Genomic DNA, 13826 nt, shown 5'->3' with positions numbered 1-13826 from the left:
TCTGTTCTATTTTGTTCTATTCTACTCTATTCTATTCTGTTCTATTCTGTTCTATTTTGTTCTATTCTATTCTATTCTATTCTATTTTTCTAAACTTGAATGTCTGCGCTCAGAATCATTTAAGTTTGTAAAAATGTATTTATAAAAATGATGAGATTTTTCCCACAATCCTTTGCTGTCCTGCAGGCCCCTCCCCCTCTGTGCGAGGACTCGGAGCGCGTTGACGGCTGCAGCTCCTGCGGCGCCTCCATGTGCCCCCCCATGAGCTGGCAGGACTGCGGGCAAAGGTTTTACTGTCCCTTTTGTGGGAAACTCAACGAGGGTGAAATCCGAATCAGAAATCTTCTCCTGAAGGACATTTTGCCGACTCATCGATTCCTGACTCGGCGGTTTTTTCTTCTGCCTCAGTGGCGTGGAAACACTACCAGCCCACCACAGGAGTGAACGGCGTCCGCGTGGACGCAGACCTCAGACCTGAGCTGAGTCTGGGCTCGTATGAGGTCATCAGCCCTCAGAAGGTAGACCCACCTCCTCCTCCCTCCTCCTCCTCATCTGGTTCCTGAAACCTTCATGCTTTTATTTTGAAATGTTTCAGGAGGAACCAGCTGCTCTGCTGTTCGCCGTCGATGTTTCTGCTTCAGCTCAAAGAGGAGGACACTTGGAGTTCATAACTCAACAAATCCAGGCAGTTCTGAGCTCTATGAGCAGGTGAAGCTCCGCCCCCACCTGCAGAGGCTCCTCCCCCTGTGGAGCTAAAGCATCATATCTGCTCCTCTCTGCTGCAGGGAGGCTGGCTCCTGCAGCGTTCCCGTCGGTTTGATGTCGTACGACAGCAGGATCCACCTGTACGACCTCAGCCCGCAGCGGTCCCGCCCCCACATGCTGGTCATCGCCGACACGGAGGAGGTGCAGCTTCCTGTGAGGGAGGGGCTTCTAGTGCCCCTCAGAGACGCCATAGAGAGCCTCTCCAGGTCTCCCAAAGACTTCCTCCTGATTCCTGTCGCCTCGTTTTCTGTGTATTGAGTGACCAAACTTGACCTGGATCCACCTGCAGGTCCAGGTGTGATGACACACCTGGACCTGCAGGTGGTGCTGTGCTCATAGTCTACAGGAGTCTGAGCAGCGAAGAAAAATGTAAAAACACATTTAAATCCAAAAGTACTTGAAAGAAATGAAAATAAAAAGAATATTTTGAAGATAAATATTTTAGAATTGAAGAAATACAGAAAAATTAAACTCGTTTTTAGTTTGTCTTCAAATTTAACATGTTTTATGTCAGATTTACGACAATTTTTCCCCCCAAAATTCTCAGTATTCCCTTAAAGTTTACAAGGTTTACTTTTGACTTTAGAACTCTTTAAAATTCCAAATCATTGTTGAATTTACAGCCGAGTTTTTCCTTCAGTTCAACCTGAACCTGAACTGACCTTTAGTTCCAAACCTCCTGAGCTTCTCCAGACCAGATACTGCAGGACGATCTCCTTCCAACTCCAGCTCTCTCCTTTTTCTCTTTAAAGGAAATACTCACGGATTTTCCAAAGTAAAAGTCTATTAAGTACAAGCATTTTAAGACGACCCTTTTATGGAGCTAAATTGGGGCCAATATTATTTGAAACAAAACAAAAAAGAGTTGAAAATAATATTGGTGTTTTGTCAAAAGAAAATGTAAAATGTTTGAAACTTTTTGGAGTTCTAAAATAAACTTCTTTATTTTCAGTTTTAAAAACTCTAAATGTCCTTTTCAAAACTTTTTTTTCTCTTTCAACTCTTTTTTACTTTTTTCCATTTTGGAATTTTCAGGTTTGAAAACGAAAAAGTTGAAACTTAAAAAACAGAACATTTGAAGCAGAAAAAATAATGACGTTTATTTTAGAATAGTAAAATGTTTCTGACATTTAACATTTTTCGGCCAAACAACACTATTTTTTTAATTTGTTTTATTTGGGTTTCAAATAATATTGGCCCCAGTTGAGCTCCATACTCTTTATGACCACTGAGTTCAGATGATGGTTTCTCAGATGGTTTGTAGAAAAACTACATTAAAATAAATGTTTTTCATCAATTAATGCAGCTGCAATGCATTGTGGTCTGTTACCTAGTGAGCATCAATGCACACAAGAGAATTCTGGGAAATTTCTGGGGCTCCGGATTGAATTGTAGATTTGGACGACAGCGTAATGATGAACACGCTGTGAAATGATGAGGAGAGTCCAGAAGGACACGATCAAATCTACCTGTTCAGATGTTTCTACTTGAAGTCCTGTACGTGTCGACAGCTCGCGGCCCTCAGAGTCTCTGATCGCCTGCATTGATCTCTGCTGTCCTCCTGCAGCGTTCTGCAGCTCCTGCCTCACGTTGGTGCCGACCACGACGGCTCCAGTGGAGCTCCGGTGGAGCTGCCCATCCAGGCGGGCCTCGCCGTGCTTCAGGTGTTCTCTGCTTCCCACTTCATGATCAGAAATGTCCCACAAGACCTTTCAGTGAATCTTTCTGACTGTTTCAGGGCCTGAAGAGTCCCGGAAAGCTGCTGATCTTCCATTCTGCGGATCTGATGGAGGCGGGAAACTCAAACAACTCCTCCTCCGGACTCTTCGGGTCCAACAAACCAAAGGTACTTTGACTGTCTGAGAACTGGACTGAGCAGCTGTGATGTCATCTATAGAAAATGTTTCAGCCTTCAGGAACGATGGTTTCATGAAGCCTCACGAGGCTCATAAAGTGTCTCCACCTCCACCTCCTCTTCCTCCTCCTCCTCCTCCTCCTCCTCCTCTTCTTCCTCTTCCTCTTCCTCCTCCTCCTCTTCTTCCTCTTCTTCCTCTTCCTCCTCCTCCTCCTCCTCCTCCTCTTCCTCTTCCTCCTCCTCCTCTTCTTCCTCTTCCTCCTCCTCCTCCTCCTCCTCCTCCTCTTCTTCCTCTTCCTCTTCCTCCTCCTCCTCCTCTTCCTCCTCGTCCAGTCAGTCTTTCAGCCGTCGGATCAGTCCGTCTCTCTGGCCAAAGAGTGCGTCATCCAGGGTTGCGGCGTGCACCTGTTTGTCCTCTCGCAGCAGGATGTGGGCGGAGCTTGGCCCGGCCACATCCCACACCTGACGGGAGGCGCTCTGACCAGCTATGACCACCTGCAGGTGGGTGTTGGGCGTGCGGCTGGGCCCCGTCTTGAAGGGGCCGTCTGACCCGTCTGTCGCTGCAGGGCCCGCCGGACCAGGACCGTTTCGGCCGGGACCTGAGGAGGACGGTGGAGACGGACTGCGGTTTCCGGGCCGAGCTCCAGATCTTCGTCTCTAAAGGTGAGGACGCTCTCCTGCGGCTACGTCTGCCACAAATGCGTTGAACGGTCTGTTTTTCATAGATCTGCGTGTGTCTGGGTGTTATGGGATGTTCGTCCCCGGGCCCAGCCCGGCACACGTCACCATGGCGACGCTGGACCGGAGCACCACTCTGGCTGTGGAGCTGGCACACACCAGAACCCTGGAGGAGGCCAGAGGGGCGGTCGTACAGGCAGGTTACCGCTCCAGAGGTCACTTCATCCTCACTTCCTGTTTGTAACGCCCCCTCCCCTCCCCCGGTGCTGCAGACGGTTCTGTCCTACACCCTCCGGACCGGACAGAGGAGGACCCGGGTCCACACGCTGACGCTCAGATGCTCACGCCACCTTCAGGAGACCTTCAGGAACTTCCAGGCCCAAACGCTCCTCAGCTTCTACTGCAAAAAGAGTGAGGAGATTCTTCTGGATCGGTGATGAGACCCGAGCCGGTCCTGGTTCTGGTTCTGTCTCTACTGGGTTTGTTTGCTGAAAATAGAAAAATGTGACAAACTTTATTTAATTTCTCCTCCTGATTCCTTTAAAGATGGAAAAAATACAAACAGATTCACAGGATGAACACGGAAGTTTAGCTCACACACAGACACACGTGCACACTCACACATGCACACTCACACACAGACACACGTGCGCACTCACACGTGCACACTCACACACAGACACACACGCAAGCTCACACGTGCACACTCACACACAGACACACGTGCACACTCACACGTGCACACTCACACACGCACACTCACACACGTGCACACTCTCACACGTGCACACTCACACATGTGCACACTCTCACAAACACACATGCACACTCACACGTACACACTCTCACACGTGCACGGTCACACATGCACACTCACACGTACACACTCTCACACGTGCGCACTCACACACATGCACACTGTCAGACACACAGTCTCACACGTGCACACTCACACACGTGCACTCTCACAGATCTCAGTTGTGTCCGTGACGGAGGTTTAGGTTCAGAAATAATTTTTGGATCAAATCGTCTGTAGAATGAAGATGATCCTGGTCTGGATTCCAGGACTTTTCCTGGATGTTCTTCATCCTCTGATGGATCACCAACAGCTGCCAGAGTCTTCCTCTCTAATGAAGCCTCGTCTCTGTGCAGTGTACTGCTCGGTGCTGGAGCGCCCCCTGCAGGAGCTGAGGGAGGAGCTGCAGACGGACATGACGGCGGCGCTGGCGTCTTACCGCAAACACTGCAGCTCTTCCTGCGTGTCGGCGGGGCAGGTGGGCCGTCACGCTCTGACCCAAACGTTTAGCTTTAGACTGGGAGGTTCTGACCCGTCAGGTCCAGGCTGACGGCGGCGCCTCCTGGTCTGACGCTCCTCCGTCCGTCTGCAGCTGGTTCTTCCTCGGTTCCTGCGAGCTCTCCCCGTCTTCATCAACAGCCTGAGGAAGAGCGAGGTTCTGCTGCCGGGTCTGAGGAGCTCCATCCACCAGAGGCTGCAGCTGCGCTGCCGCGTGCTCGCCATGGACCCCCGCAGCACCGTCCAGCACTTCTACCCCCCCCTGCTGCCGCTGGTCCGTGCACGACATGCAGCAGAACTTCTGTCGGGTCCAAGAACCGATGCCGGTTTCTCCAGTAACGTCTTCCCTCTCTCGCCTGCAGCTGCCGTCAGACGGAGACTCCTGCGGTTCGAGTCCGGGCGAGCCGCTGCGCTGCACGGCTGCCAGCCTGCAGCCCACGGGCCTGTACCTGCTCCACCCCCCCCTCATCCTGCTGCTCTGGGTGGGAAACCAAGTCCCAGCATGCACTCTGGCCCAGCTCTTCAGCGCCGCCTGCTTCTCGTCCCTGCCGTCCGGAGAGGTTTGAACGCCGTCATTCGGGGTTTCCCTGAACAATCCAAGACGATTCTCCTCCGTTCCTCGTGACAACAGTAATCAGAGTTAATCTGCTCCTTCACTTATCCTGGTGTCATTCCGTTCCTCCAGATGAAGCTGCCGGTTCTGGACACTCCTCTGTCCGTCCGTGTTCGATCTCTGATCGATGAGCTGAGCGGCCGGACGCTGCACAGCCGAAAGGTGAGCCGCAGATGGATGAAATCCTAATCTCTTTCAGATTAAAGACAGTTTAGCTGCTGCAGGAAATCCAAAGTTTAAATCAGGAAATGATTTCTTTCAACTTAAGTTGCTCCGTTTGTAGAAGGTAGTCGTCATGGCAACAGCCCCTCTGATTCCTCCTGCTCCCAGAGTAACTGTGGCGTGTTCACCTCCTCACTCAGATGCTGGTGGTGAAGCAGGGAGACGCCTGTGAGGAGGTGCTGCAGCGCCACCTGGTGGAGGACAAGAGTCCGAACGGAGGAGCGTCGTACGCCGACTTCCTGTACCATCTGCACTTCAACTCTGTCCGACTCCTGCAGTGACACACGTGCACACACGTGCACATGTGCATGCACACACGTTCTGTCAGCTGGTTTTATCATGAGAATATTTGTTGACTTCTGTGTGAATTCATTTTCTGAGTATTTATGATGTTTACCCCCCCGCCCTGTATTCATGGGTCTGTGTTCCTCCAGTGAAAGGGTTAAAAACGAATAAAGAGTGTAAGTGAACCGATATGGATTGTCCAGCTTCTTCCAGGTTCATGGAGGAACCAGAGAAACGAAGGACTCTGAGAAGACGACGGTCCAATGCTAACCAATGATGGGGAGGGGCGGGGCGGCCTCAGGTGACCTGTCAGGTGACCTTACAGGTGGTAGAACCTGTAATGGTTTATCATCATGCAGTCGAATGAGAAACTGCAGCTGCAAACAGATCATGAACACCGAAAGACCTTCATTTATAATCTACAAGTAAATTATTTCACCTATAGGGTAGTGTCTGCGCTAACGTCTGTGCTAACGTCTGCGCTAGCGTCTGCACTACAGTCCCCTAATGTCTGTGCTAACGTCTATGCTATCGTCTGTGCTAACGTTTATGCTAGCATCTCTACTAGCATTTGTGCTAGTGTCTGTGCTAACGTCTATGCTAGCATCTGTGCTAACGTTTATGCTAGCATCTCTACTAGCATTTGTGCTAGCGTCTGTGCTAACGTTTATGCTAGCATCTCTACTAGCATTTGTGCTAGCGTCTGTGCTAACGTTTATGCTAGCATCTCTACTAGCGTCTGTGTCTGACATAGGAGACAGGATCTTTCTGGAAGGAGAGCTTCCCCAAACACATGGACTCAAACATGGTGGTGGTAGTGTGATGGTGTGGGGCTGACATGAAGCTCCCAGAAGACTTGATGTGGTGAAAAATATAAGAGAAGAATTTTCTAGCAGATGGTTTCTCATGTTAAGAGCTGATCTGGATGAAGATCCCTGAGAGGGACAGGAGAGCTGACCAGAATGAACCCCACCTCCTCCCTTCAGGAGCTGGGATAGGCTCCAGCAACACTGGGAACCTGAACAGGAAAGTGAGGAGGCAGAATTCATCATCTCAACCTCAGGAGCGTTTAGGTTCTACCGTTAGATCCAAACCAGCAACTCCACCTCTGAACTAAGAGAACGTTTCAGAGCAGAACTTTCATGTTTAAATCTTTATGCTTCAAATGTGTCTGAAATATCGATTTTGAGGAGCAAGAAGACAGAAAATTCATGACAAAGACACAAAGTGCAGATGTCTGAGGATCAGGGACATTCAGGCTGTTATTGAGCCAAGGACAGAAATCCTTTCACAGTCTCTCTAGTTAATATTATTGTGGTATTAAATAAATAATCTCTAAAATTTTGTTTTTTTTCTATGATTGTCGACATCTAGTTTTCTGAGCTCTCAGACATTAAGGTCGATGCGTCTAAAGACCCAAAACTGGATCGTTTTTCATCTCAGCCTCAGATCTTTTTTAAATCCATCATCAGGTTTCTTCTGTGTCCACCAGGAGGCGCCAAAGAGATGCCGCCACTCACTGACCAGACAAAGGATGGAGGATGTTTGTGTTCTCTTCAAAATAAAAGTCTGCAGTGCTCAAATTCTCCATATAAACAGAACTGGGCTGCATGATGGTGTAGTGGTCAGCACTCTTACCTCACAGGGAGGAGTCTCTGGTTCAAATCCCAGCTGGGTCTGCGTGTCCTCCTGGTTCATGTCCGTCCACAAACATCCTCCATAGGTTCATGGGTGACTCTAAACTGTCATCGGGACTTTGTGAAGGACTTCAGAACTGTCCAGGGTGAACCCAGCCTTCACCTCCACAAGCAAAGATAAGCTCCAGCAACCCCATGACCCAGATGGAAGTATGGAGCTAAATTATTATTATTTGGAAAAAAATAAATAAATAAACAGTTTGAAGCATTTTGCTATTCTAAAATAAACTTGTTTTCTGCTTCAAATGTTCTGTTTTTTTAAGATTCAAAACTCAAAATGTACATTTCAAAGCTTTTTTAGTTTAAGACTTTTATTTTTCAACCCTCATTTTTGTTTTCAAATCTGAAAATTTCAAAATCGAAAACAAAAAAAGGTTGAAAGTGAAAAAAAAGTTTTAAAACTCAAAAAATGTTTTGAAATTTAAATTTTGAGTTTTTAAACCTAAAAAACAAAAAATAATTTTATTTTACAATAACAAAGAGTTATATTTAAAATGCATTTTGGCCAAACACTAATAGTTTTTCCACTTATTTTATTTGAATTTCAAATAATGTTGGTCCCAGTTCAGCTCCATAGAGAAGGATGAAGAATGATGTCGGAGTTTGAAAGCCGTTCTAGAACAACATGAACTGTTAAAATGTTGGAAAAGGATCATGCAGGAAGTTCTGAGCTGCTAACAAACCCATCGTGTTCACAGACTCTTTCTACATGACTTTTCAGAAATTATTGTTTTTTAATTAATTTTTGTTGTTGTTTGAGCTCTGTTGTTAAGATTTAGTCTTTTCTTTATTTTTTTGTTAATTGAATGTTGGACATCAATACATTAAAAAACTTTTTTTTTAATTTAGCCCCTTAATGCCCCAAATATGTGTCAAACCACTTAGGCTCCAAAATTACCTAAATGTAGCTTCTACTTAAAACAAAACTGTTTTTTTAATAGCTGGAAATAAATTCAGGTGTTGAGGCAGCGGAGTCAAACTCAAAGGCACAAATCCAAATCAAACCTTAGGTTGTGAGCTGAACAGAATAAACATTTATATTACAGACTAAAACTACATTTTTAAAACTTTAAAACTGTTACTTTTTAACATAATTATGAATAATAAAAAGGCAGGAATATTATTTCAGAATAAATCAACTTAAACCTTAAATAACTTTCAATATTTTACTCTCCATAAAGATATACTTTGTTAAAATTATACAAGAAATTAGTACAAGATAACATCAGGTCATTAATAACAATAAAATAAAATGATCTGGAGGGCCGGATAGAATCACCCCGAGGGCCGGATCCGGCCCCCGGGCCTCGACTTTGACACATGCACGTTAAGGGATTAACTTCTGGCTTGAAGATTCAAATTAAATGACATTTTCCCCCCAAGACTCTGAGAATCCAAAATAAAACCCAATAATGAGCAGAATTGTATTAGTTATTAGTTTTAAACTTTTGTTTTAGCTTAAAAAAGGTTCCTTAACGACTGAATAAATGCAGAAAACCACAAACACTCTTAAGAAAATGTAGCACTTTCACTAATTTATATTAATAATTGAAGTGTACTGATTATTTTATGTGTATTAAAGACAAAGTATTTTTTTTTCTTTGAAGTTTCATCTGACAGTGTAAAAATATCATAAAGTACGTTTCTTTACAAACTGATTTATCATTTTGCTTCACAGGTTCTGTATCTGGAAAAAAACTGAATCTGAAATGCAAGTACTAGTAAAAAATAGGTATTATTTTTATTTTGTTTTAAATAAGTCAGTTTCACAAGAGTCTGCAAGATTACTCGTTTCTGGAATTTAAACTTCTAAAAAGACAGGACATCTAGAGCTGATTTGACCTTAATGCTGAAACAAAACTAAAGTAAAGTAAAATAATATGAAAATTGGTTGAACACAATGGTTTGATTAAATATGAAAAAACTGCTTAAATGTTTACATATTTTTGGATGTAGACTTTCAGTAAACATTCAGTTATGTTTTTGTGCTTTAAAAAAGTAAATTTAGTACGATTTTTAACTTACGGTTCGTCTCATGTCATCATTGTTTTTGGAAAATCTCTAAATTTAGTTTTTGACCCAAAAAATAGCAATAAATGTCATGTTAGTTGAAAGCCCTTTCATTTCTGATGAGCCGTTTTATTTTGAAGGTCTGAGCCGGAAGTGTGCGTAGACGGCTCTGCTAGCTTGTTGGCTGTCACTCGCGCGCGCGGCGGCTGTCAGACAGGAGCCGAGAGGAGAGCGCACGCGGCAGCTTCGTCCTCACACCCTCCGTCACTCGCCCGCTTTGAGACTTTTTTTCCCGCTCCAACGGCCGTTCAGCTGCTGGGCGGAACCCGCGTTTCCCCCCCGCAGTTCCCGCCTCGCTGTCACCCACTGTAGCGCGAATTCTTCGGAGTTAAAGCGGGAGAAGAAGCGAGACACCGGGGAGCGACATGGCTACGACCACCTGCACGCGCTTCACGGACGAGTACCAGCTGTACGAGGAGCTGGGCAAGTGAGTATCTGTGGCCACGTGCGCGTGGAGCGTGCTGCGTGAATGTGCGGGTGGACGGCGGGCAGCGCGGGGTCCGCGGGCCGGCGCTGCTGCGCCGTTTTGGGGGTAAACTGTCAGAAAAACGGCGCGCCCTCTCCGGCGGCGCCATTAGATCGGAGGAAAGATGGAAACGGCGGGAAAGAGACGAAAGTCTCCACGGAGGAGGAAGATGGAGGAGATGATGATGATGATGATGGAGATGATGATGGAGATGTTTGTGTCCAACCAAACGGCGCTTTCTGCTCCGCGCTCAAACAGGCGCGTGCACGACGCGACCCCGTGCATGTGTCAACTTCTGATCACATCAACTGATCCGACCCCCCCCCCATCTCATTTTTATGTAAAGGATTGATTTTGTCGTTTAAATAAAGGTTTTGTCATTTGAATGAAAACTGTTCTCAGTATAAATAATTTATCTGTAGTTTTAGTGTCAAATTCAAACGTTTTTCGCTTCTACGTCACAAATACGATGTTGTTTCGTCTGTTCCTGATTCACAAAAGAAAATAAATCCTCAGAAAATCATTTTAATCCTTATTTTCCTTAAATATGTCCTCCACCAGAAAAATACCTAAAGAGAATGAAGATAAACACAATTTTATGGTAGCGGGTCTTTTACACACAAACGTTATATTCACTTTTATTGTTTTCTTTTCAAGCAATAAAAACAACAAACAAACATCAGGGTTGTAATGATTTGCCATTCTGTTAAAACTTTGATTTTTGGATCAACAATTGTTTTCAGTTTGATTGGTGTATCAGAAAACAACAACAAAAAACTACAAATAAACAAATCAAAGTTTGAACTTAGTAACCAAACACCAATAAAGAAACGCTCGGTTTGTGCATCCTCCCTTTGACACGATTCCTCACAGACTCCATACATAAAATATTCAACCGACTTCGTGGCGATACGAGACAGTCTCATTCTTTTATCTAAGTGGATCTACTTATTTATTATTCATTTGGTGAATAAGAAATGAAAATGTCTTAACATAGAAACTGTTTTTTCCTCATTTTCACTTTTTAATTAAATCAACAAAAATGTTTTTATCATCACAGCTTCAAAAATGTCCTTTAGTCAGATTTGTTCTTTCTGGTTAAATAAAAGTTACATATTAATTTATTCGGGATCATCAAATGTTTCGAGAACACTCGACCGACGCTGTGGTTCCCTTTCAGCCGACTGGAAGTGACTCGGTGGAGCGAGCTTGTGATTGGACGGCTCTTTGGTTCCATCATGGTCATAAAAAGGCGAAAGCATCAGAAGAACAACAGGAAGAGAAAACAAAGTTTGACAGAAACCGATTATTTACCTTCTGATCAATTTTTATGCCTTTAGTGGTTCCACTCGACCTGCTGTTTCCTCCCAGTATGGATTTGTCATTAACATAAAAAAACCTTTATAATCCTAATGTAAAACAATAACTAATAAATCCTGGTTACATTCAGAACAATAGTGTTAATAAACATCCTGGTTTGTGGATTCTCCACCATTCAGTTCAGCAGTATGAGTTAGTTTTCAACCAATAACTGTGTATCCACCCCAAACCAATTAGGAGTTTAGTCATTAATTGAGTTAAATATGAACAAAATAAGACATTTACTGTCAAATAACCTTTAAATCCCAGCATTCTGAAAACTGCTGCAGGTTTTGGTGTTTTGAGGATTTGTCTTTGGTTTGATTTCACCACAATGAAGGGAACATTTCCCTAAAACCTCTTATAATTTTACAGAGAAATAGTTTCTCCTCAAATGTGGTTCTTTGGTTTTGGATCAGCCCCCCCCCCCACTGAAGATCCTCGGTTATTTCCAGAAGGTTTTCCTCTTTCCCTCAGTTTGTGTTCAGAGAGAATCTTCTGGAGGATCTTTGCTCGTCTTTGCCTGATAGATGATTTGTTCTTAAATGCTGCTCATATTTTTGTTCTGTTTCTACAGATTTTCTGAATAACATTTTTGAGACACAAATGAAGGAAATGAGCCGTTTAAATTCCCCTTCCCTCTGAAACGTTTTGTTCCCACAGTCTTTGTTGGAGAGTTGATCCCCGTTTTCACAGGACATATTCTGGGATGTTGTTCTGCTTTTGCTCTGGTTTTAATTACCTGCTGCCAATTAACTCCTTTTTCCGTTTTCAATTTCTTTTTGTTAAATAATTTTTCAGACCCCATGTTACAGCCCCAATGGGCAGACGTGGCTCAGGTCGAGGGGAACCAAAGATGCCAAGACACAAACTGGACCAGTGAGAGAAAGAAACTCAGTTTATCAAATAAGGGAAACAAAGAAACTGTGTCCTGAAAAACAACAAGTAAAAACAATGTGTGCTTTGGTTCAAACAAAAAGACAAATTAAGGGAATTGGAACCAAACACAAAATAATTCATGGAGACTTCTGACCCGACCGTGTCGACCGTCAGAGTCAGCAGCTCCCCTAAACCAAACTACCTAAAGAAAACAAACAAAGCCTATAAACTAAGACTACCACGGTCCAACCCAAACTAAGATAACCCAGCAGTGTAAGACTGCTGAGGACAAAGACCACACCAACCAGAACCCACCCAGATCCTCATTCGCTGCATGGCTTAAATAACCAGCAGGTGCCAATGAAGGCACATTGGCCACGCCCACCAGGTGAGCAGGACTGGATGGAGAAAGGTCCAGCAGGATGGAACACTCCCGATTGAAAATCTGAATGTATTTTTTGTTTGAGGGCGTGTTTCCGTTTGGTGGGTGTGGTTAGGTGGTGTCAGCTTACAGCTGGAGGCTGTGACATCACTGATGTCAAACCCTCAACCTTCTGGAAACAGAAATCTGTTTTCAGTAACTTTTACGTTCCGTAAACGGATCGCCATCGAAACCCACTGTTAAGACTCCGCCCACTTTTCCATCTCCAATATTAGAATTTTTTAGGTGAAAATGATCCGACTGATCTGGTCTCAGAACATCCTCTTGTTTGTATTTATGAAGAACTTATTAAGTTATGTTGATGTCATTGGATATTTCTGACAGAAAAACACCAGATTATAAAAAATCTGGGATAATAAACCTTCAGATGGCGTATATTTATAAGGTGATTCCTTGTGTTCTAAAAATAACCTGCCGTGCGTGACATCTGAAGTATTCATCCTTATTGTTTACAATAATTCTACATGTTCTGAGGCTGTAAAGCTCCTCACTGCACTCTTTATCCACTTTTGTCAGACGTGAACATTTTCAGAAAATATGTCAGTTTTACAGAAGGAAAAGAAAAATCTGATGGTGATTGAAGATTTCTGAACACATTCTGTCCAGGAGACACGACACACAAATATTATTAATTTAAAATTGATTGTTTATTTCTTTATTATTATAATTATTATTTTTCTTCCATTGTTTTTTTGGACGTCTACAGCTCTTCAGCTCTTTCAGCTATTATATTCAGCTCTTTTTAAGCTAACTTTTTCCACTGTTTAGCCAGTTACTAAGGATTTCTTGGCTATTTTGGCATTTAGCTAATATTTCAGCTACATGCTAGCTGTTTTGGGTAATTTAGGCTTTTTTCAGTTGTTTAGGCTAATTTGGCATTTTGCTACTTTAGCTAGCTATCAGCTTCAGTGTTTTCAACTATTAGCTTCAGCATTTTTAGTTATCAATTTCAGCATTTTCAGCTAACAGCTTCAGCTATAGCATTAGCATCTTCAGCGCCCACATTCAGCTCACACCACTCACACTAGCATCATCACAGGTATACAGTTTATCTAGTTTTTAAAATTTTCTGGTTTTATTTTTCTATGAAGATTACAGAACGGAATAATTTTAAACTCTAGTATGTGCGGCTTTCCAGAAAGACGTAAATCTTTACGTTTATTCTGTGATTGTTACACTTTTTCTGTTAGCCTACAACCCG

At 43.9% G+C, this 13826-nt stretch overlaps 2 protein-coding genes across 4 annotated transcripts in view; both read left to right on the top strand.

The window, feature by feature from the left end:
• Positions 1-5903, top strand: part of si:dkey-13n15.2 (protein transport protein Sec24C) — a 9784-nt gene extending 3881 nt beyond the window's left edge. For 2 of the 3 annotated variants that reach the window (XM_024257980.2, XM_024257982.1), the window contains 15 exons: positions 187-322; positions 409-518; positions 596-708; positions 786-971; positions 2333-2429; positions 2504-2611; positions 2954-3121; positions 3187-3283; positions 3346-3494; positions 3571-3709; positions 4451-4572; positions 4687-4866; positions 4955-5152; positions 5278-5367; positions 5568-5903. In XM_024257980.2, coding sequence (XP_024113748.1) covers positions 187-322; positions 409-518; positions 596-708; positions 786-971; positions 2333-2429; positions 2504-2611; positions 2954-3121; positions 3187-3283; positions 3346-3494; positions 3571-3709; positions 4451-4572; positions 4687-4866; positions 4955-5152; positions 5278-5367; positions 5568-5708 — 2034 coding nt within the window. In that variant the 3' untranslated portion in view covers positions 5709-5903. The remainder of the gene's footprint in view (positions 1-186; positions 323-408; positions 519-595; positions 709-785; positions 972-2332; positions 2430-2503; positions 2612-2953; positions 3122-3186; positions 3284-3345; positions 3495-3570; positions 3710-4450; positions 4573-4686; positions 4867-4954; positions 5153-5277; positions 5368-5567) is intronic. The other variant, XM_024257981.2, reaches the window with a different exon arrangement.
• Positions 5904-9588: 3685 nt separating this feature from the next.
• The window catches only part of camk2b1 (calcium/calmodulin-dependent protein kinase (CaM kinase) II beta 1), a gene marked incomplete in the record, with an annotated part of 69413 nt that continues 65175 nt past the window's right edge, over positions 9589-13826 (top strand). The window contains 1 exon segment of the mRNA XM_036213416.1: positions 9589-9906. Within this exon segment, the coding sequence (XP_036069309.1) occupies positions 9845-9906 (62 nt within the window).

Source organism: Oryzias melastigma, linkage group LG9 (assembly GCF_002922805.2).
Source record: "Oryzias melastigma strain HK-1 linkage group LG9, ASM292280v2, whole genome shotgun sequence".
Taxonomy (NCBI): domain Eukaryota; kingdom Metazoa; phylum Chordata; class Actinopteri; order Beloniformes; family Adrianichthyidae; genus Oryzias; species Oryzias melastigma.
This window is presented reverse-complemented; position numbering and strand designations above follow the sequence as displayed.